General features: G+C 53.1%; 8 protein-coding genes across 8 annotated transcripts; 4 read left to right on the top strand and 4 right to left on the bottom strand.

Annotated features, from left to right (window-relative positions):
- Positions 1–3,369: 3,369 nt before the first annotated feature.
- J4E79_002774 (uncharacterized protein) lies at positions 3,370–4,263 on the top strand (the record flags this gene model as incomplete). Its single annotated transcript, XM_049351671.1, has 3 exons — positions 3,370–3,528; positions 3,578–3,682; positions 3,883–4,263. The coding sequence occupies 3 exons, from the start codon at positions 3,370–3,372 to the stop codon at positions 4,261–4,263; spliced, it is 645 nt and encodes a 214-aa protein (XP_049214309.1).
- Positions 4,264–6,128: 1,865 nt separating this feature from the next.
- Positions 6,129–7,029, bottom strand: J4E79_002773 (uncharacterized protein; the record flags this gene model as incomplete). Its single annotated transcript, XM_049351670.1, has 3 exons — positions 6,129–6,216; positions 6,328–6,740; positions 6,850–7,029. 3 exons carry the CDS (start codon positions 7,027–7,029, stop codon positions 6,129–6,131), a joined length of 681 nt encoding a protein of 226 aa, XP_049214308.1.
- An 814-nt stretch (positions 7,030–7,843) lies between these two features.
- J4E79_002772 (uncharacterized protein) lies at positions 7,844–9,492 on the top strand (the record flags this gene model as incomplete). Its single annotated transcript, XM_049351669.1, has 2 exons — positions 7,844–8,857; positions 8,908–9,492. 2 exons carry the CDS (start codon positions 7,844–7,846, stop codon positions 9,490–9,492), a joined length of 1,599 nt encoding a protein of 532 aa, XP_049214307.1.
- A 100-nt stretch (positions 9,493–9,592) lies between these two features.
- J4E79_002771 (uncharacterized protein) lies at positions 9,593–10,192 on the bottom strand (the record flags this gene model as incomplete). Its single annotated transcript, XM_049351668.1, has 1 exon — positions 9,593–10,192. One exon carries the CDS (start codon positions 10,190–10,192, stop codon positions 9,593–9,595), a length of 600 nt encoding a protein of 199 aa, XP_049214306.1.
- Positions 10,193–12,300: 2,108 nt separating this feature from the next.
- Positions 12,301–13,507, top strand: J4E79_002770 (uncharacterized protein; the record flags this gene model as incomplete). The annotated part of the gene is made up of 4 exons (XM_049351667.1): positions 12,301–12,645; positions 12,700–12,941; positions 12,991–13,039; positions 13,088–13,507. The coding sequence occupies 4 exons, from the start codon at positions 12,301–12,303 to the stop codon at positions 13,505–13,507; spliced, it is 1,056 nt and encodes a 351-aa protein (XP_049214305.1).
- A 1,243-nt stretch (positions 13,508–14,750) lies between these two features.
- J4E79_002769 (uncharacterized protein) lies at positions 14,751–15,545 on the bottom strand (the record flags this gene model as incomplete). Its single annotated transcript, XM_049351666.1, has 1 exon — positions 14,751–15,545. One exon carries the CDS (start codon positions 15,543–15,545, stop codon positions 14,751–14,753), a length of 795 nt encoding a protein of 264 aa, XP_049214304.1.
- A 3,584-nt stretch (positions 15,546–19,129) lies between these two features.
- On the top strand, positions 19,130–20,598 carry J4E79_002768 (uncharacterized protein; the record flags this gene model as incomplete). Its single annotated transcript, XM_049351665.1, has 3 exons — positions 19,130–19,315; positions 19,374–19,800; positions 19,865–20,598. The coding sequence occupies 3 exons, from the start codon at positions 19,130–19,132 to the stop codon at positions 20,596–20,598; spliced, it is 1,347 nt and encodes a 448-aa protein (XP_049214303.1).
- Positions 20,599–20,943: 345 nt separating this feature from the next.
- Positions 20,944–21,435, bottom strand: J4E79_002767 (uncharacterized protein; the record flags this gene model as incomplete). The annotated part of the gene is made up of 1 exon (XM_049351664.1): positions 20,944–21,435. One exon carries the CDS (start codon positions 21,433–21,435, stop codon positions 20,944–20,946), a length of 492 nt encoding a protein of 163 aa, XP_049214302.1.
- Positions 21,436–22,429: the final 994 nt, after the last annotated feature.

Raw genomic sequence — 22,429 nt, 5'->3', positions numbered from 1 at the left:
CATTCGCCCGTGGAAGCATAGTGGTGATAGGGAGGAAGCGCGTCGCACAAGTCCTGGACAGCTGTTCCAGCTCGAACTCCGTTCTTCGGAGTATCTTCAATTGCAATGCGAAAAGCCAGCATATGATGTGCGCGACGATTATTCTGGTAGAAGAATTAGACAGGTGAATGTTGGTGCCTCAGTCTCGCATTGCCGATCGCGGCACTGTCTTTGCACAGCGCCTCGTACGCACAGAAGCTGTTCCAATTGTGCCGACGCAGTGATTGCTGCCCAAAACAGAGCGCACGTATCGCCGTGTTCGTGACGCTACTCTTGCACTCCTAATGCCCAAGTTTGGCAGGACAAAAAGTCTTGCAAGCGTGGTGGGTATGGTGCGTCGGCCCACCCAGAGGATCGCACGGCATGCGGCATGCGGCAGCTACGGCAGTGAGTAATTGTGGACTTGCAAGCGGAGTGACGCAGATGCAGGTAGGGTCATCAGAGCTCGACCGTGAACCTGTTGCTGTTGGTCTCGTCCGCAAGAGACCATGAGGCAGACACAGCGCAGAGTGAAAATCGTGACCTGCTGCCTAGTCCCGCCTGCTCGTGCCATTGGGTGAGAGACCCTCTGCCGGAGTTCGCCCGCCATCCCACGGACGTGCGCGGTCACATGACCTTAGCGCGCCAAGGTGCTAGCGCACAGCTTGCCAGTATATAAACTCGCGGCCCCTCGTCCTCCTTTCTCTTCTGCATCCAAGTGCTCGGGCTTTACGCTTACCAGTGAGGATTCGTCCGAGGTAGCGTTTTTGCTAGTTGAAAACTACAACTATGACCGCTCCAGTTGGTCTTCGGATCGGCTGGGAATTTTTGACACCCATTGCTAGCTTTGCGCTGCTTTTCGTTGATCTTTGCGGCTTGCCGCTTAATCGAAGAAGAGTTTGTCAGCGCCTTAACTATGACTGTCGCGACTTCCTTTTCTACATGACCACCTGCCTGCTCTGCCACCGCATGTCGCCTTCATCTACCTGTTAGCACTACGACCGAGTCGTGCGCCTTCTCTGCAACCTCACCAGTAGCGCACTCTTACCCATCGCAAATGCAGCGCCATCTTCAACACCACAAGTCCTCGAGTCCAACGCTCTTTCCGCCCCGCCATAGTTCGCCGCTTTCCGCACGTCGCAAGCGCTCGCAGCTCGTCGCCTATGAAGAGGTTGGCCGCTTCCCATTCACGAGCGAGCTTCCTGCTGCCTACTATCACAATTGTGCGACACGCTTCACACCTCACGGAGTGTTTTCTCGTACCCAGACGGTCTATACGATGAAGGCGATGAAGAGCGTAGATCAGCGTTGTCTAGGACGATGCAGTCCACGGGTGCCTACTGTCGGTATGTGATCGGCTTTGCTTTCGCTTCGCGCTTGGTGCCGAAAAGTATAAATCACGCGTCGCGTCCACCGATGCTACCACATGACGATCTCCCAGACGGCTCTCCACCATGTCCCCTGGACCCCCGCGTAAAGCACCGAGCTCCCCTTGGATCTACTTGGTAGATCCATGCCGTGCGCGTTGGATCGCCGACAACATTGTCCCCATTCAAGTCACTATGCTTTCCACCAAGTCGCATGAGGCGCGTCAACGTTGCTTTCGTTCTCAGGCAAAAATTCTTCTTGGCTCCTGCGACAGCTCCCTTTCGGTCATGCATGAAATCTATGCAGACGATTTCGACATGGATGAATTTGTCGCTGATTCCAAAGACAGCGTTTGACAGGACTAAGGGAAAAGGCGACTCCGGCAGATCAAACCAATAACGGTCATCCTCGAAACAACAAGACCAGCGGCGCTTTTCAATGTGACAACTGTCGATAATTGCATGACTGGTCTAAACCCTTGGCAACGCTGTCCTAAGGAAACTTCATTGGCACCATTCCAGCCGTCCGACCGCCTGCAGAGAGATAGCGCACAAACTTTAAGGCCGACCGTGGCTATAGACGAGGCTGGAGCTTCGTAGGTTGCTTCATCACAAGGAGATCTGGCTCTGCATTCGCTTACAAGTCTGGTCACATCAATATTGGCATTCTTCTCGCTCAACGTATTCTGAGTCATAAGCGTCAGAACCGACACGCTATTGTCACAAGATGCAGAGAAGGTTGTAAACGAACAGAGTGCGCAATCCGACCCAACCTGCGTCTGAGGCCGGCATGTACCGAACCCTACACCACGTGTGACTCGGACGTGAAATCGAGCAACCGGGGATCAGCCGCGGTCGCTCCCTAGTCGAAGAGCAGGACGAGATCTCGACTTCGGCCGTTAGCGGCATGGTGCGGGCCTCATCGGTGTGCCAAAATAAGGTTAGCCTCCTATCGATCAACTCTGTTGTCATCAAATCTACCAAGATTGTGTGAGAAAGCCGCCAATTGCCTGGAGAAAACGTTATATGGTGGAGAGCACGCCGCTGGTCTTAGGTCCGTTTCAGACCCGTAAGATAGTCCCCAAGGTTTCGGTGCACGGTCTGCGTTCGGCTAGATCTGCAGCAGGGTCATTAGTCTTGCGCCATACCATCCGAGCTGCTACACTTCGAGCACACAACATGCAGGTACGCGGGCTTGGTGGGCCAACCACAGCCCCTCACGCAATGTTCGCGCGCGACAGACTCATCCACCACACGCCACATGACATTGTCACAGCGGTTCGACAGTGTACAGACAGCCTTTCCAAACAAAACAGAACTGTCAAAGCGGCATCTAGTTATTGACATGCGACATCAACAGTTCCGCTGCGCCATGGCCTCAGCCATGCAACCTTAAAGCTAACCTAACACGGCGACTTGTTAACCGTGGCTGCCACGAGTTGGCCCTAAGGGTATAGTTGCGACATTATACCCCCTTCCTCGACTATTGCTGCCTTTTTGCTACCAAACCTGGAGCCTCGCCAGTCGCCACAAGGCAGCATTAGGTCAGTGCACCAAGCGATCTGCGGACCGTGACTATCGTACGTATGAGACGGTCGTTTTTGCAGGAACGTGCCCATGGTGTGGAGAGTCTTGTCGATATTGGTCCCCTTCGCGCTTCCAAATGCAGCATGAACGTCGCGAACCTGCGTCTCACTCAAGTCCCGGGGGTCATTGTCGTCCGACTTTCCTTACCAATGAGCGCTTTTCCTTCTTGAAATACACCGAGCCATCTTTCTAGCATTGGCTGTTGTTCGACTTCGTGCTGCGGTACCGACCTCGCACCGCATCTCCTATCCCGATCCGCTTTTGAACATCCCAATCACCACCTTCTCCGGATCAGCCATTATGAGTGCTTGAACCATGCGCATTTTCGCAGGTCTACTACTCCGAGTCCCTCAGATTTCCTGTTCTACGTACTCGTCTTTCTAATAACACTGTCAATATGGATACGAGTAGCATCACGCCCGCTGGCACCCGGGTTAATATCATTGTACTTGCTTTCACACTTGTTTCTGGCTTGGTGGTGTTTCTACGACTTTTTACGCGACTGGTAATATCCAGGGGAGCTGGACCTGAAGATGCATGCATCGTTTTTGCTATGGTAAGTGAAGCTGGTTGCGCAGCGTGCATCTTTTGCTGACGACTCATAGGTTCTTTCCATCGCACTTGCTGTGCTGACGGCGGAGCAAGTGATGAATGGCCTTGGAGAGCACGGTGCGCGAATTGAAGACGACAAGCTAGATAGACTGGAAATTGTAAGTGCAGAAAAATCATCATTCTCCGACGGTATACTTGGATATCCCGGCTCATGTGTTATGAGGTGCCTGATGAGGTGCCTGACTGCAGCACGTCTTACGGTCGTCACGACATTGAGTGATGCAGATGCGTCACCTATATGCACCGAGGGGCTTCTACCTTTCATCGCTTATCTGTATTGCGACTAACAATCACACAGTCATTCTGGGCGAGCGTCTGGGTCTACAACCTCACACTCACTGTGACAAAGATATCCATTCTTGTACAGTATCTCCGTATCTTTCCTGTGCGAAACTTCCGCATAGCGTGCTTCGCTGTCTTGGGTGTTGTCGTAGCCTACGGCGGCTGGTCGACTTTCTCGAGCGTCTTTATCTGCAGCCCCGTCGCTTTTGCATGGGACAAATCCATCGGGAACGGACGCTGCATGAACCAACTTGTCATATGGGTTACGAATGCTGGTGTCAACATTGCGCAAGACGTAGTCATCTTCCTCATGCCATTGTCTATCGTCCGGGCCCTTCAAATACCCAAATCACAAAAGGAAGGCTTAGTGGGCATGTTCGTGCTGGGCGCAAGGTAGGGCAACTCAGGCAGTTTCGGGTATCACCAATGCTAACGGATCAACAGCGGTACCATGGTCTCTATCATCCGACTGTATACCTTGGACGACATCGCCAACTCGACCGACGTCTCGTTCGACAACAAAGATCACGCGACACTATCTGCGGTGGAGGTGAATGTTGGAATCATTTGTGCATGTCTACCAGCTATGCGACCGCTCTTCGCTCTGATAGCACCGCATTACTTCTCGACAGCGGCACAATACACGGACCAGCGAGCCTTCGATATCGAGCGCCAAAAGCCTGGAGCTGGCCCACGGGCGAGCGTCCGGCCTGGTACCGCAGCTACGAGGACCAGACCCAACACAGCACGAACGACCATGACTCGTCCGCCCACCGCCACTGCGAGAACGGCACCAGACACGTCTAGGAATACTATCATCCGGCCCAGTACTGCCACCACATTGACGAGACCCAGCACGCGGTCATCGTCGCGGCCAAACACCTCACAGGCCATGAAGCTTGAGACATACACTCCGCCGCGGGCAGATTCGGTCCAAAGCGACATGATGCCCCTTCAGCCACTCCCAGCAACGCTCTCTCGGACCGCAAGCGGCCGTTTCTCCATTACAAACAGCCGCCCGACCACAATCCGCATGCACAGCTACAACAACCATTCTCGCAACGCAAGCAGTAGTTCTGGACGAAGCACACAGAGCACACCACGAGGACGGTCTGCTACCCGTTTCCAAGGAAGCATTGATCCTCTCCGCATGTCGCCTGTCACACCTTTTAGCCCACCCTTCCCCGCCCCTCTACGAACCGTTTCACCGTTGGCACTGGGTCCTAGTGCCCGGCAATCAAGCAGTCAGCGGACGCCATCGCCACTATTACCACGGACGCCTGTGCCGGGACAAGATAAACAGTTACCTCTTACGCCTTTTCCCGTTGGATCCGCAGACTGAACGGGACTCTAGATGATCCTTCCGCCTGTCAGAACAACCTACGATTCATCACACCTAAACAACACGCTCGTTATCCAAACATGACGCCACAGAACATGTCCTTATATTATCTAATGCTACGATGAAGATACGACTCATGTCGCTCTTACGACCCGAAGCAGGCTTACTTCAGCCCCGCCAATGCAGCGGCTCCAACATCGGCAACATCAGAGTCGCTTTTGACTACGACATGTCATCGCCACACTCGTTACACCACCACATCACCGATGACAACCACGATGGCCGCACACGTGCTGAGGCCATGTCATTGGAGAGACACAACGTCCGCCTCGGGCGCGGGTAATAGCCCCGTCAACACCGCGCCGACAAAGGATCCGGGCCCCTTACTTAATGTACCCCTGCTACACACCACGCTGGACGACATCTTGAAACGACACTTTGTCCTGTTTCCACGCGTGCATCCTAAGCATCGCATCTTTTACTACAAGTTCGCTTTAGACTTGTTATCTTGCATTTTCACATCAGCCATTCCTTCTCTAGAGCATTTCTGTCATACATTCTCTCTTTTACGCCCAAAATATGTAATATCTAATCACTGGTGTCTGGATTTACCTACATTCTACTTTGCATACAACCACGATTAGGGTGAGGGAGCACGGAAGCGAAGAAGGTTAGATGATAATGTAATACCCAGGTAGTAGGAATAATATGGATTGTTAGATCCATTAATACATAAACACATCAATGCACAGGCTTCAATAATCAGAATATGCGGATTGTAGATGTAGCAGAACGCTGCTCCCTGAAACGACAGTTGTGGATGCCATTCGATATCTAAACCTCAAACCAACAATACCCATCTGTACAATATACTGTGCTCCAAAACGCCAAACAGAAACGCGTCGCGGACGTGGAAGCAATCATCTGAACTTGCTGTAAATGACCGCAATGATAAGCAGCACCAAGACGGTGATGATAGCAATCGTAATGATGCGGTTCGTAGCCATCCTGCACAAAACCTCGTTAGCACTCCCTCTCGCAAGAATCAAAAGGGCATCCATCTAGACTCCACATCAACCGGAGCTTGCATGGTGGACAGGAAGAAGCGGGAAAACATACCGTCTCGCCATACCCCTCAACGTCTTGATACTCCGATCAGTATAACTCTCACTCTCCAGCAGCCTCTCCCTCGTATTCGTAATCTGCTCCCTCTGCCTATGAAGATCGCTCAGTGTGCCGGCGCCAATCTGCTCCGTCTCGAGCGCGATGCGCTGGCTCTCCCTCAGCCGGCCACTCGACCTGTTGAGGCGATCGGTGCCGGAGAGGAGTTGCTGGCGCTGCTCGAGCTGCGCATCGCCGCCTTCGGGGTTGTCAGTGTAGCGGTCACCGAAAAGCTTGGCCTTGTCTGTCGTGTAGGTTTCTAGCTTGCGCTTGTGCGTGTCGAGGTCGTGTTCGAAGTTGCGGAAGCGCGCGTTGTATTTCGATTTGAGGTTGGCGGGGATGTTGGACTTTTCGAGGCGCATTTGGCCGATCTGGGAGGTGAGCGGGTTAGCAGCGCGGTCTTGTACATTGTGTTGGTGTTGTGGTGGTGGTGGTGGTGCCCGTCGCATGTGCAACAGGTGTGTTTAGGCGGCGACTCACCAGCTCTTCGGCTTCTTCCAGCGCGCGCTCTGCTCTGCTAATCGCGGCTTTCCGGGGCTCTCCACTGGTCTCTTTGATCTGCTCTATTTGCTGGCTCAGGTCGGCCTGCACCAGCTTCAACTCGGCTTCGTAGCCGCTGAAGCGCTCGGTGCCTGCATCGGCGTCGATCAGGTTGGACATGGCGGCGGTCAAGTCTGGATTGCGCAGTGTAGGCTTCGGTGTTTATGGGGGGCTATCGTCCTTGGAGTGTGAATGGCGGCCTGGGTTGGATGTGTTTGTGAATGCAGCGTCGAGCCTGGAGTCCGGAGCTCATGAGGCGCATTACGCACTTGCCAAGGTCATCCCTGCCGTGTCACGTGTGCCACTACGCTTCTGCATCTGGGGAACCTTTAAGCGGCAAGGCCACCTAACATCCTTTACTGCGTTCATATCATCACTCCTGCTTGATACGATGAAGGTACCTCCTGTCGCAGCTTGCTAGCAAAACGCATTACCCAACACGAGCGTCGTCGATGCCCAAGTTGTGATTACGTAGGTGTTGCTGTGGCCCCTTGAGAGCCACCTGCATATCAGCCGTGTCGTATAGTTCCTGACTGTCTCATGTATTCCACATGGTAGCAATGCGAAGATGCAAAGTCAGCTCCACAATAATGCTGATGATGCCATGGGCCCTAGTCTGCCGTGTCCACAAGAGAGCGGGTCTCGAACGCATGGCCAAGTGACTGTATAATGCCGCGGACCTCTTCCTGCGTTCAGAACACGCAGCTGTGAGTTCACGATATCTACAATGCCTACATTTCGAGCGTGCGTACTTTCCCTCGACACTAGTCATGCGCCGACTGAAACGGCATTCGCTTCAAATCGATGACATCATGACTCGCATCTTTGCAGCAGCAGCTTCCCTTTGCTCAATTTCTTTCGTCACCCTGGTGCGTCAACTCCAACCGTGTACCTGGCTGTTAGTATCCTCGCCATAATTACGCGCTAGTTGATCATGTCCGGGAAGATGGAGAAGAAGCGCATAGCCATCGTCGGCAGTGGCATATCTGGCCTGAGCGCCCTCTACGCGCTTCGCAATACCCAGCATGAAGTGCATCTTTTCGAGAAAGAGGAACGTCTTGGTGGTCATACCAACACAGTGCCGTGGACACACAATGGCAAGAGCACGCCTGTTGATACTGGCTTCATCGTCCTCAACACCGCTACATACCGTTCGTTCCCCGTCAAAACCAGATGTCTACGTAGTCCCAAGTCTAACGAACGTCTAGCAAACTTCATCAAATTTCTTTCAGCGTTGCGTGTTAAAACCGTCGCCTCAGAGATGACCTTTGGCATATCTCGCGATGCTGGCGCTTTTGAATGGTCTGGCACGTCAGGCAGCTCACTCTTCGCGCAACCTTCCAATGCTCTCAAGCTCTCCTTCTGGCGCATGATATTCGACATCATCCGCTTCAATCAATTTGCTCTGGATCTTCTAGCTATCCCACCAGGTTCGCCTGCAGCTGTCGCCGCTACAGAAATGAGCATCGGCGAGTATCTCGAGAGAGAAGGGTATTCAGATGCTTTCAGAGATGACTACCTCATCCCAATGACGGCGTGCGTATGGAGTACGGGCGCGGATAAGTGCGCTTTGGAGTTCCCGGCGTTGACTTTGGTACGGTTCATGTGGAACCACCACCTACTTAGTACCATAGCAGAGAGACCACCTTGGTTGACTGTTGAAGGAGGATCTAGCAAATACATAGATGCGGTCCTGGACCTGGCTGGCAATTGCGAAGGCCATCTTGGAACGCCGGTTCTGGCGGCAACAAGGAAAGGTGGTAAAGTCGAATTAAGGCTGGGTGGAAGGGGAGAAGGTCAGACAGAGGCTTTTGACGAGGTAGTACTTGCTTGTCATGGAGACCAGGCGAGGTGGATGTTAGGCGACGAGGCGACAGCGACAGAAAAGGACATCCTGGACGCATTCGAAACTACACCAAACACAGCATACCTGCATTCTGATCTTTCAGTGAGTCTTGAATGCTTTGGATATACTCAACTATTGCTAACAACACCCAGCTCATGCCTCAACGACGCACAGCATGGTCCGCCTGGAACTACCTCACCACCTCCAAGCAGAAAACACCATCATCCGCAAACCTGACTACTTCTTCTGGCGCCCTCCAGACCGTCTGCCTAACCTACGACATGAACACTTTGCAGCACATCCCGCGTGACATCTACAAAAACGTCCTCGTCACTCTCAACCCACCACATCCTCCCTCTCCTGCCCTCACCCAGGCAACATACCAATACCGACATCCGCTTTACAACTCGCGCATGGTATTTGCGCAAGACCGTCTCCACGAGATCCAAGGAAAGCAAGGCATTTGGTACGCAGGCGCATGGACAGGATATGGTTTCCATGAAGATGGATGCCGGAGTGGATTGCAGGTAGGAGAGGCTTTGGGTGGCGATGCCGGATGGGAAGTAATAGATGCCAAATTTATGAGGGGAAGGAAACCAGTTCTGGAGTGGAAGGATCAGGTTGTGAGGATCGTCATCATGTTGGTTCAGCTGTGGGTCAGCATTTTGGAAGGATTGATGGGTGTGAAGAGACAAAAGGGTATGGCATTGAAGGCAAATGGGAAGAAGCAGCTATAGCCCTGGTATCAACCAAAACCCGAATGTAATAATCTCTCCTCTTCTGGTCTACCACTCAACCTCGTCTACCAGTATCCGCCCAACTCCCTTCTCCCACCCACTAGCGACGGCGTGGTATGAACTCCCTCGGCTCAGGCGTCAGCAGACCATCAGGCGCATCTGATAGATCCTCCGATAGCGGGCTGGTGAAGCGAGCCTGGTATTCAGCGGTAGTATCTCGCTTGCACTTCTTCCGGGGACTGAGATCAAATGTGACAGTCTTCTTGCGCTTTTGGTTAGTACCCATGCTCCTCGCCGGCCGCAACGGAGTGGTGAAAGCGACATCCTGCTCGGGAGTGCCTTCGCGCAGCATCGGCTCGGGGGAACTCGGTGGGATCCAGACATAGCCGATTGGGAGGCCACCCCTGAGCTCCGCGTAGTGCACAAGCGGAGGGTTGAACTCGAGTTTGACCTCTTCAGGTGTGGATGTAGGCGCCTCGCTCAGGTCAAAGTAGGCGGGAACGTGGTAGGGATCGTCCTCCGTAGGCTCCAGGGGGGTGTCGTCCTGGGCCGAAGGACAGATCTCGAAGGTCTTGTAGTCGCCAACTGGTAGGTTGACGTAGCCGGCGTACGCCGTGAACTTGGTGACGACCTCCCCGGGGGTGGGATGGTAGTTGATCTTGTCGTTGTCTGGGCGCTTGTAGCTGCCCTGGTTGGTCATGTTGAAGGAATTCGCGAGAGATTCCTGGAAGTAGTTATTAGTATGCTGTACAATATCCGCAGAAATTGTGTGTGAGGATGAGGTCGAGCAAGAGAAACTTCCCACGCGAAAAGTTTTCTCATAGCTTCAGGTCTCATGATTGGTGATGGTGATAGTTGAAGCATGCTGCTTGTGTCTTCGAATTCGTGAAGTGAAGGTGAAAGACATACCTATCAACTCAGACCCATGCTTGCGGCCCTACATTGAACGCTCACTGCCCGCTGAGTTCCTCCTGACATGGCCTGGTCGCCACATAATCTGCTCTTGCCATTCTGTGGAGGCACTGTGACCACTTCGAGTGATGGAAGATGTTCGTGCGCGATTCTTCGCATCGATATGTCTCTTGATATCGTTATCCCATCTGAGATACTGCTGAAAAGCAGTGATGACGTGAGGCGACATGATAGGCATTGGTGCTGTGTTCAGTAGATAATTATACGTAATATGTACGACGAGGGAGAGGAATAGTATACGGCACTCTCAAAGAGGGAACTACAGACTATATGCTACGAAGACGCGGCTCCGGGTTCACGATCCACTCCAGACAGCACACCGCTATGGGGTAGGCAATACTAAGCGGTCTAGCAAAGGGAATTACATCCAAGTCTAGCCTTGTCAACAGCCTCAGCGATCGCGCACGCATGATAAGAGTCATTCCACGGAACCAGCTCTGCGCGTGGAGCTGATGCTGCAGACCCAATGTGAGACATAAGCGTTTGCATCCTACGTGCAGCATCTTGGACAATACAGAACAATGATTGGTGCGTTCCTGCACCTAGATCTCCATTACTGCGGGTTTGCACGTGAAGCGAACGATCGTGATGGGAAATGAGGCTCAAGCGGTGAGTTTGATGGTTGAGCTGACACGTGTCGGCGAAGTGACTATACCGCTTTGGGACGCGCGCGACAGGCATTGTGGCGCGAGGCTTGCTATCGCGCACCTGTCACCTCCATCGCGCAACAAACTTGGTTCAGGGGCGTCGTCCATTGTACATGTCACCCACGCTGTCTGTGGGGGTATCCGCGGCCGTATACCTTCCGCGTAATGCGCGACACGCCCTCTGCACTACGCCCACGGACGCCTCACGCGCCGATCGAGTACCAGCACCTCGCGCCAGGCCCCGATAGCCATTCTTTCAGCTGCCCAACGCGCATGCTTTGCGGGTTTCCAGCTCAAGAGCAGCCTCGATCAGAGCAAAGAATGGCTACACACTACACAGTCGTCATGGCTGATGCCCCGCATACCAATATACCTGATGGCACGCACGGCCTGTGGGGTCAATCCGGCTATGCGGACAACCATCGCGGAGCTTGCTTTCATCCCAAGTCACAGATGGCGTGCAACACCTTTGAATTCTTTCGAGGCATGATGTGAGAAAGGCTTCCGACTTAAGCATAACCCTTGCCGTGCCTTGTCTACTTCAATCTCCGGCGCAATATACTGCGACAAGGGTTGGTACCCTCAGAGCTTCCATCAAGCGACCGCTGGACGATGTGCAAGACAGTGAGGAGTCTTATTCTGCCACAAGGGATTGGTGCTTACCTCGGTGACACCGAAGTCGTTCTGCGCACATCGTCGCTCTGTATGTAGCTCTCTATGTCAGAGCGAGCGGACTTCATCACGTATGGATCAGCACCGAATGCATTTACACTATCAATTGTCGAATAGCAACAACCTGAGCAATCAGTGAACTTTGCGTCTCTTGATAGACATCCAGTTGAAGGGGTCTGGAGATTGACTGCAATGTGTCCGACAGAACCCATATGAACGATGACCCACCCAGCCCGGCACTTGCTCTTTCATCAGACGCGTTCAACAGTCACTGACATGGCTCAGGTGGGGTAATATACTTTCTGGACCAGACACTGACAGCTTCCATCCCTTATGGATCAGGCAGCTACTGCGATTGTAGCGATAAGTTGCGATGCAGGCTGTGAGGTGCGTCGTTCGGCACATGCACTCCTGCCTCGAAGAGGTTCTACCCGTTGATACATAAGTCGGAGCACTCTGATCCAGAACGCACCCATCGCTTCATCATTACGCTGTGTTCATACCAAGATAGCCCAAGATGCTCTGGAACTTCCTGGCCGGCCTGGTGCTCGTTGCCCCGACTCAGGCTCTTATTCGATTCGGATGCTCGCAGCTGGTCGTAGATCGCCTTGACCCTTTGGTTGAACCAGGCAACGCTCCATCATCGCATCTCCACCAGATCATCGGAGGAAACTCGTTTGTTCCTGATATGAGCCCGGATGTTCACGACCCACCTGCGATGTCCACATGCACGACTTGCCAGCCTGCAGATGACTTCTCCAACTACTGGACGGCTTCTCTTTACTTTCGCGCAAGGAATGGTACCTACAAGCGTGTTAGTCAAAAAGGCAATGCAGGATTTGAGGGTCAAAACGGCGGTATGGTGAGTAGATAGACAAGTTGCCTAGGGACATGCACTGACTGTCCACCTGTGAAGACTGTTTACTACATGCAGAATCAGCTTGCCGACTACCAACAGAAAGCGAAGGTCAAGGCGTTCCAACCGGGCTTTCGTATGCTCATCGGCTCACCAATCGCATCTACAAAGGCAGAAGCGGATAGGTATCCTCAACTTACATATACTTGTCTGCAAGACCCGAGCACACGCTTTCCAGAAACCAAAGCGTTCCCTACCAAACCTTGCCCAGCAGGCATCATGGTCAACTTGAGGTTCCCGACGTGAGTAGTGACGCAGATCTCGCAAAGGGAAGGATGCTGACTGAAGCAGGTGTTGGAATGGTGAAGACCTAGATTCGCCGGATCACATGGCTCATATGGTATGATCCCTGGGCCCTTTGGAGACTGTGTCTTCTAACGCATCACAGGCCTACCCCGTCTCGGGTACATTCGAGAGCCAAGGTCCCTGCCCAGCCTCTCATCCCGTTCGCATGCCGCAACTCATGTACGAAGTAATCTACGAAACCGCACCCTTCAATGACGCTTCTCTCTGGCCAACAGACGGTAGCCAGCCTTTCGTCTACTCATTCGACGACCACACCGGGTACGGCAACCACGGCGACTACATCTTCGGCTGGAAAGACGACTCGCTTCAAAAGATCATGGACGAGGAATGCTACGTCGGCTGTTCATCGATGAAAACACAAAGCATGGAGATGATGAACAGTTGCAGCGTGCCGCGAAAGGTCATCGAGGACATCGGTGATCAAAGCTGGATCCCCGCGCTTCCGGGGCATTCGAACGCTACGTGGACGGTTGCTTCCACGGGTAAAGCGTTCCGTGCGTAGATCGCATATTTCTCTTTACCCATGTTCTGCTTTTGGCAACAACGCAGAGATGGGTGGATGGCTGGGAGCTTTGACGCTTGTTCACATGATCACGCGTCAGTGGTGTTCTTTTTTGGGACCTTGTTGCTTCCGCCTCGTAGATCTTGTAGATCTGATGTACGGGGTAGCTTACCGCTATATGCATCTCCGGTGCTTTTCTTCGCGTGTTCGTGCCTGATGCGCCTCTCCCGCAGAGCCCCACTCACACCTGCTTCGATCGGTGAGACCCCACACACCCACTTTCTAACGTGCAGTAGTCACCGATGTTTACCGATTAATTTATCTGATCTAGTAGATCACGTCACGTTTTTGTGACTGCAATATAGACGGTTGCAAGATCTTCAGGAGTTGCAAGTATGGGAGGAAGCCATAGTGCAGTTCATTACCTCGACGTGCTACTCTACCCGCTAGATCGCCCATCCAATTCAAGTCCTTGATATCCATCAAAAGCAGCATAACGCAGTTCTTCCCTACTAGATGGAATTCTTGGAACTCGCTACTTCACATTCAGCCACCACACTACCACATCATGACTTGCAATACACATACACTGTCTTCTAGCAGTTGTGGGGGTAAGGTAAGTCAGTCATAATGTTCACAAAGCGTGTGCTCCCTTTCCAGCGTCAGGTGTCAAGGTCATTAGCCATGGCGGTGGCACTGAAGACGACGACAAGGATAAAGACTTGTATGAAAGGTCTTGTGAGCTGCGGTACGGCTAGAATGGTGAGTACAGAGGGTGAAGGTGGAGATGGTTACTGACTGGCTGTTTGTCGTATCTGCTAGTGCGTCTTAGCGCAAGAGGATGGAAGAAGGGAAGATTTGCAGGAAGATGGTCAGAAAAGGTAATGCATGCATCACGTTGTGATCACAGTATGATCCCCATCGCTTGGACAATCCAATGAAAGGTTTATCAAAGCATTTATTCGCAATGTAGAGGACTGAACAATGCCACCCTTCCATCGACTGTGATTTTAGAAGTCAGCTTCTTGACTGTACAGGTATGTAAACCGCTTGTACCAAGGTCGCGTACCGAATAATTCCAAGTCTAACCATAATAGCTCTTCTCAGTCAATGACCCCTCTGCTTCGAGCTTTCGGCACACACGTACTAACTCAGGAACGCCCTCTCTTGCTGCATTGCGGAGGATATCTGAATGAACTTGTGTTTCTCTGTGTCCCTAATCAACATTTGTTTCACTGTCTCCCTAGACAGCAGCTCTTGTTGCCTCCGACCAGATACCTCCGGAGTCTTGTGCGCCAAAAAGTCCGGGTAAAGTGGGTGGAGGCGGCGAGAAGACCATGGTTTGAGCGTATGGTCTGTGGCCGGGCCCGCGGAAGGGTGGGTCGGCTCGACGGTCGAACAACGGTGTACGAGTCCGCGTCCAGTCTGGCTGAGTTTCTTGATCGTACTGTGGACCTAGCGGAGGAAACTGCGAAGAGGGTTGTGCGAGCTCAGGCAGGGTAATATGCTCTTCTTGCATGGTATCGTGGCTCGGGGTTACTGGATTATCGCGCTGATCCGGCTTGCGGGGAAGCCTCACAGTGGGCATCTTCGATTCAGGTACTGGCGTATTGTCCATGAAGCCACCGTGCGGATTTACCAACGTGAATTTCTCTCTTATAAGACGCGCTTCCACCTCCCAGAAGTTGTCCGACATGTTGACTAGCACCACCCGAAACTCGCTGACTACTAATTCGCGAGTGGCCATGTATCCATTACTCGGACGCTGTTGATATATCATAATCGATCCCGACTGCTCGAGGTCGATCCGGTTGAAGTATCGACCGCTTTGTCCCCTGCGATAGAAGTCGTTCAGTGCGAGCTGGAAAAGTCTGAGGGCCGTGGCCTGAGCGTTGGCGAAGGTATGATAAGTGCCGATATGATGTACGCTAGCGGGAGTATTGGGAGAGATGGGAGTAATAGAGCTCCTGTTGAAACGAACGACTATGAAGCCCAACTTTGGATCTTGCCGGAGCAAGTGGCCATCGTCGGGTCCCATGGCAGCGATCTGTATGAGGAAGTAATGCTGAACCTCGCACCGAGAAATGGCGGGATGGATATGCGCGGAAAGATTGAGATGCAAGTGAAGTGTTGGGCGTCAACATGCTGTCTTGGTAGTTCAGGAAGGTCTTGCGCCAAACATCACGAAAGACCGGATGACTCTGGAAGTCGCAGTCGCCATGGATTCGCGGTTGCTCATGCAACTGCGTGGCACGACGACGACAGAACGTGGAAGTGGTGGGACGGCGTTCAATGACATGGGAAAGATCGAGGACAGTGGTGAAGGGGGAAATTGAGAGAAGCGGAGGTAAGATGAATGGCCAGCAGACCACATGCCCGTTAGTATGAAGATGAGGTGATGCCATGTTGCGTGTTGTCGTATACGTACGACGGCGCAATGTGGCAGGTGTCACCAACTCGTCCTTCCATATAAGCTGACTGGGACGCTCATCGCGACTGCCTCGAGCACTCACCGCCAACACCACCTGCGCCAAGCCAAGGGATGGGATATTCACTTTGACAGCATGACCGCAAGAACTCAAATCGCAGCCGATAGTTATGCCACCACCTAGTCAGACGCGACCCGACTACCCACGTATCCAATGTATTGATCCCGCCCACCAGCAACGCCACCTGGACAGACGGATGACATCCCACACATGTTGGTCAGCTCTACAGCACATGAGTTGCCTCGCTCAACCCACATTCACGGCAGGCTCTGCAGCACCGGCCACGTAGCGACCAGGCCTTGTAGTTGCCTAGGTGCTCGGCTGTGGTCGAAAAAAAAAGTTAAAGATCACAATTGCGCACGGGACGGAGATGAGGGCATGGTATTTTGCAAAGACGGGAGAGCATTATGCGCATTTCTCATGAGCCGCGCAGCGCACCAATGAGGTCACCCAGACTCATAATTTGAAGGCGTCGCGCTACATCCCAGGCCACGCGAGCATGCGAGTTTTCCCCTGAGCCTCCCGCTGTCGTCGCGTCCACATGCCCACCCTTTTCGGTTGTTGGTGACCTGAAACGCTCGGTCCTGCGAAGTAGAACACCCTTCCAGGAAGATGCTGTTGGGTGACGTCTACGGGAAACCGGAGAGCGGGAGATGGACAGTTGCACGTGGTGCTTCCTGGCGAAGAATCGAATAGTTCAGGTACACGGAATCGTGGCTTGGATGCATCTTATCGGTACGACCAGGCGCACTCCAGATCCAGGGCTTCGGAAGCAATCGTAAGAACGTTACACGGGAAGAAGAAAAGAAGAACTCCCAGCAACACATCCCGTTTGCAAATCGACTGCGCAGGGTCCAATGCGACGAGACGGACGCCACAAGTATCCCCCAATGACGCCAATTTCCCAGTCTGAGGGTTGAGTCCAATCGGCGAGGCCAAAGCGCATGCCACTAGAAGAAGTCTCGATGTTAGCATCAAAGTCCCACTGATCGGGTAGCTGCTAGGCTGGGCGGCTTGGTAACATGCGCTGGCCAAACACAGAGGATGATGCGCGCATTCTCATAAGATTTGGTCGCGCACTGCGAAAGTTTGCGGTGGCAACTATCGTATGCTGTGCACAGAGGCGTGATGAGCGATCACGTCTCACAACGCCCGTTGTGGAAACATAGGAGTGCGCGAACCCGCTTTTAGCAATGCCGGGTTGCGACTCAGTCAAACTTGTCAACTTTGTCGACTACCAGAGTTTCGGCGAATCTAGCTTCTAGCGCTACATCTGTACCGTTGTACGGCGCGTAGGAAGCGTTTGAGCTAGTAGCCCAGCTCCAGCGCACATTCGTCCCAAGAACGAGATATTCCGCAGAAGGTTTCGATGTTTGCACGCTTGTTGGTAGGCACATGATCGATCATCCATCAGCGGGGACAAGATTTGACTTTCGGTCGTGCTGAGACTCTGGTGCTGATATGGCAAGTACACCGTGTAAGCACTCACGCAGCATATCGTGTCCGCGACTCATCTTTGGCCTTGACGGATGTCGTCGGAATAGGCCCTTCCTGTTTTCTTCATCCGCGCAAACTCCCCGGTCTATACATAGGGGTTGAGTTCAACTGTGAAGACCCTGCACACGACCTATTCGGCCGAGTAATAGCCATTCGTCTTTATCAGGCTGGCTGACACGGGATGAGTCCGATGAGTCCGGACTTCTAATCCCAGGGACCTGGCAATGGTGGCGCTTTCCCCATCTTGGCTCGCACTCGAAGATGTCGTAGGCGGCACATTTGCTTTTGCCGTTACTGCATGCTAGGTAGGCCGTAGCCTGGGCGCCATCAGCTCTTCTTTTGCCTTACCCACCAGTTCGACGTTATTACACTGACTCGCGAGCCACAAAACTACTCCCAGTGGTGAGGGCATGGAGCAAAGCTTTTGGGGAGGACATGTTTGAGAAGGCCCAGGCTTAAGCGATGGTTGCAAAGTTTGGTACGCATAGTGACGACGGAGGGCGGGCGCGCGCATCCTGACCGCCCATCAGGACGCTGACGGCCGCTGATTGGACTATTGGCGTTCATCTGCTCGCTGGCATTATGCATGCAGCGTCGATCGCGTACAATTATGAAATTTGTGGCTTTCTAAAACAACATTGTGGCTGTCTGAGAGGACGTCACTCTTGCAGCTTCTCGAAGCAGCTTCTTGACCGTCGCTCGCTTCGGTTCTCCGCCCGCACTTGCGAGCGTTAAGCTTGAGATGCCTCGCATCGCTGAAACACCAAGGCAATCTGACAACGCAGGCGTGTCGAGTCCTCATTTCCCAACGGCTGCACCGCAATGTGACATTTGACCGTCGGCGCCACGCTGTCTCGTAGGAAGCCAAAAGGCAGGCGAACAGGGCAGAGATTTGCAATTGTGAAGGGAGCTTAGCCGGGTCCAGACGATCGACACGGGTTCTGCCCAGATTGCCGACTCCTCATGGCGCGTGGGCCTAGCGCACATCTTGATGTCCCGGCATACTAGCGTCTACCGTACGTCGCGATGTCGTCTACTGTACGGCCGCGGTGGGGCGCACCTACTTGTCGGCGACCTCGAGGATCCCATGTGCGACCAGGCGTTGACGTCCCCACGCTACAGCTGGCTTATTTGGGATAATGCCCGCAGGCGGCAGGAAGCTGTGAAGGTGGAGAGCCATGTGCCTGCCACGAATGGGGACCGCTTTCTGTGAAGACTTGGTGGAAATACGGCCATGCCGAGCAGGCGGGTATAAACACGGCTGCTCGACCGTGACTTTGCTTTCCCTACTTTACCTCGCCAGAGGCCACGCGCAAACTTCCTCTACCTCCATCTCAAGCTTCGCTTGCCCTCACTAGTTAGATCCACGCTAACATCCTGCCCTGCGGCAATCGGTGTCAGCGCTCGACTACTGGACGACTACGCAAGTAGCTTTCTTCCAGATCTTCTGCTAGCTCAGTCTCACTACTCCACTCGCCCCATCGGCCAAGTAGCTATATAGCATTCCATCTCCACGCGCGGCACGGTGCGTGTAAACGGTTGCTCCTGCCATCTTCACCAAGCGACCACGTGCTGTCGTCTCCCCGCAACACCACGTTCCTTCCGCGATTAGACTCGACCCCAGATCCTGCCCAATATGGTCTACTCACTATCTTATCGCCGCCCAGAGCGAGCTTCTCGTCCCGGCACTGCCTCTTCCACCAACACCGAAGACAAGCGAAAGTCGATCAATGCATCCATCAAGTCCGGCAGCAGCGGCATGTCCCACGGTATTCCCGAGGCCTTGTCCTTTGACACCATCATCGCTGGCGGCGCTTGCCCTGTACGTTGTCACCGTCATGAGCATCATCTTTCCAAGTACCTTCACTGACACTTCCCAGCCCTGCACAGTCCGCGACTTCATGAACTTCCTCAAGTACATCGAACTGTCGGCCGAGAACTTGCAATTCTTCCTCTGGTACCGCGACTACGTCAAGCGCTTCAATGCGCTGCCGGAAAGCGAGAGGGTTCTGTCTCCCGAGTGGACTGGCGAAAAGACCCCCGAAGCGAGGCCCGGCGCCGTCAGCTACAATGCCGACGCTGCAGCCATGCTCAAGGGCACCGACTTCGCCAACGAGGGGAAGGTCGCTGATTCGGAGAAGGGTAGCAACAACCCCTTCTTCACGCCTCCTCGCACGCCAACCAGCGTCGAACCCAGGCGCGACTACTCTCTTGACTCGTATGATGATAGCATGACTACCGGCAAAGTTGACCACACTCAACGTGCTGCTGGTGCGTTTGATAACGCAGGACTAAAGTGGAAACCACGTGAGTATTACCTTTGCTAATTTTCTTCATTCGCCTCTAGGGTCCAATCGCTCATCCACCACAGTATCCGTCCAGCCTTACCGGGAAGAGATCAACCGCATCATCTCCATCTACATTGCCGACAATGGTTCGCGACAGCTGAACCTTTCGTCGAAAGAGCGCACAGCACTGCTGCACGCTCTGCAAAATACGACCCACCCGTCGGCATTTACCGACATCATCACCACCGTCGAGTGGTCGCTCCGTTGCCAAGCGCACCCCAACTTTGTTCGATGGACCATATGCAATGGCAACCGTCCGCGTGTGATCTTCGCCCGTGGCCTCGGTATCTTCGGCATAGTTGCTGGTTTGATCGTCGCGATCATCCTCACCCTCAGCAGCGCCGGTCGTGCATGGCGCGTCATCTCCCTCATTGGCTTCTTCATTGGCATCTCAACGTTGATTGCAGCCTGGAAGGGTATGTGTGTCGTACTCCACGGCATGCACCACCGACATCTGCGACCATGGGAGCTCTTCGCTTCCGATGACGAGCCGCAAAGCTACGACTTCAAGTCCGACTCGTTCCAGAGCGTCGACTCGCATGCGTCGAGCAACTCTTGGGAAGACGAGCCATGGGTCGCCCGCTACGAGAAGCGCAATGTCGTGAGGAAGGTGTTTGACCGTGAAGTCTGGATTCAAGAGCCTGCTCTCCGCCAGATTCAGGATACCATCTTCATCCAAGCCATCCTCGGCGCTCTTCTCATCTCCGCCGTCGCTGTCGGCATCTTCTGCGCCATCCCCAAGGGCAACTACTTTTAAGTGCGGCGACGAATCATCAAGCCACACTCCTATCTTCTTAACCCGAATTCCCATCCGAGCGATTTCTTCTCAATTCCCCCTTTGGCTCTATGCAAGCTGCTTCTGATACCCATGTACATGTGTTTACGACACACAAGTGCGCGCGACATTTTGGTCCGTCTGTGCGAAAATAGCGATTAATGGGACATGTTGGTTCGGCGCCGGCGTCGGGATTAGCGATATGATCTACTATGTAACCGATATTTCCTTACGATATAAACATTTAACGAAAAGAAGAAGATATCTGGAAGAATGAGACGAAAGAAAAGTTTCCTTCTATATAGTCGATATATGCAAACTATGTCTTTATGGATGCAAGACTTTGATATCTCCCGTTGTCCACAACATGCGTGCTTTCCATGTCGTGATCTTCCACAATCCTCCATCGTCCTTGTCTTTGAGCAGTCGCATGTCGTACAACGAGCTCGCCGTATAACTCGTATCCGCCGCCACGAACGCCTCTTCCTCTCTCACATGATAGGAAATGACATGCGCCGTCATGCGCGCGGATGTCACATTTTCGCTCTCCGCTTCTATCCTCACATTGCTCACGGTATGTGTGGTGACGAGGCTGAAGACGCGGTCGAACAAGGGGTTTATGGCGTCGAAGCCAGTGACTGTTTGTTGGGCGCCCAGCGGGCCGTAGGTGAATGTCATCTCGGGTGCTTTATGACAGGCGGATTCTACGAGGGCGCGGTTGTTGCTGTCTAGGCCGAGGGTCAGGCGGTGGAGGGTGTCGGTTATGGATTGGTGGGTTGTAAGGTTGGGGAGGTTGACGGTGGGAGTGGGGGCGGACATGTTTGGGATTGAGTCAATGGGTTTTGTAGGTTGACTGCTGTTGCTTCTTCTGGTATTTGGGTCGCATGCTGTCTTACCTTCTCTCTACAGCTTATATACGTAGTTGTTGCTACAGGATACCATACCTAGGTAGGACGGGGCGTATCCATGCCGCGGACACAACGTGCCAGGATGGAGTTATCGGGTTTACCACCCTGATTCGCACCAGTTCAAGCAGAAAAGGCGGAATCCATCGGATTTAACAGACATAGCTGTATCTTTTGGCATTGTAGGATTACAGGATTCCGAGTCTCTCCTGCGACTGATATATATATCGGTGGTTCAGTGCTCCGTCTTCGGCGGCTTCCGGGAACGCCTTGCACAGCCACTTTCTGCCTGCAGCTCCATGCATCACGCGCCTGGCTCGATTACAACGACTCTCGAGTTAGTTATCTGTGTGATTACGAGAAATCATGGTACGAGCAGAGCCGCATATCCGGTGAGTGCTTCACTTGGTTGTGAGCTTGTGATTCTGCGTACCGGTCGGTTCAGTCATGTAGGTAGTAGAAACTTTGGAATGAAGGCGCGAGGCAGACTGTGACCGGTTGAGGGCTGAGGACATCGGTCAGTTTTGTGCGCCTTAGAACTTAATCTGCAACTGCGTGATGTGTGGAATCATATTCTCTATTATGATGAAGGGTTGAAAAGTTCGTGAGGCACGTGGTGAGGTGGCTGCAGCCCGAGTGGCTGTGCTAAGTGCGGTTTACCGCTGTTCCGGAGGCTGCCGGTCGTGCGAAGAGGAGAGGCTTTGAAGTAGATATGGGCGAGAGGTAGTTGTATGTATCACGATTATATGGGGACAGGTATATGATGTTCTTGAAGGATCGCGTTCTATATTTGCATGTGGGCAGGTAGCGGTTTCCCAAATCTACAGATCTACAGTCGACATGCAACACAAACCTTGGCCATAGTACGGCATATAACTATTGGATCTATACAAGAAAAGAATCGGCCA

Source organism: Alternaria viburni (assembly GCF_023758015.1).
Source record: "Alternaria viburni strain BMP 2772 chromosome Unknown scaffold_4, whole genome shotgun sequence".
Lineage (NCBI taxonomy): Eukaryota > Fungi > Ascomycota > Dothideomycetes > Pleosporales > Pleosporaceae > Alternaria > Alternaria viburni.
The sequence above is the reverse complement of the archived record's forward strand: the minus strand, read 5'-3'. Positions and strand labels throughout refer to the sequence as shown.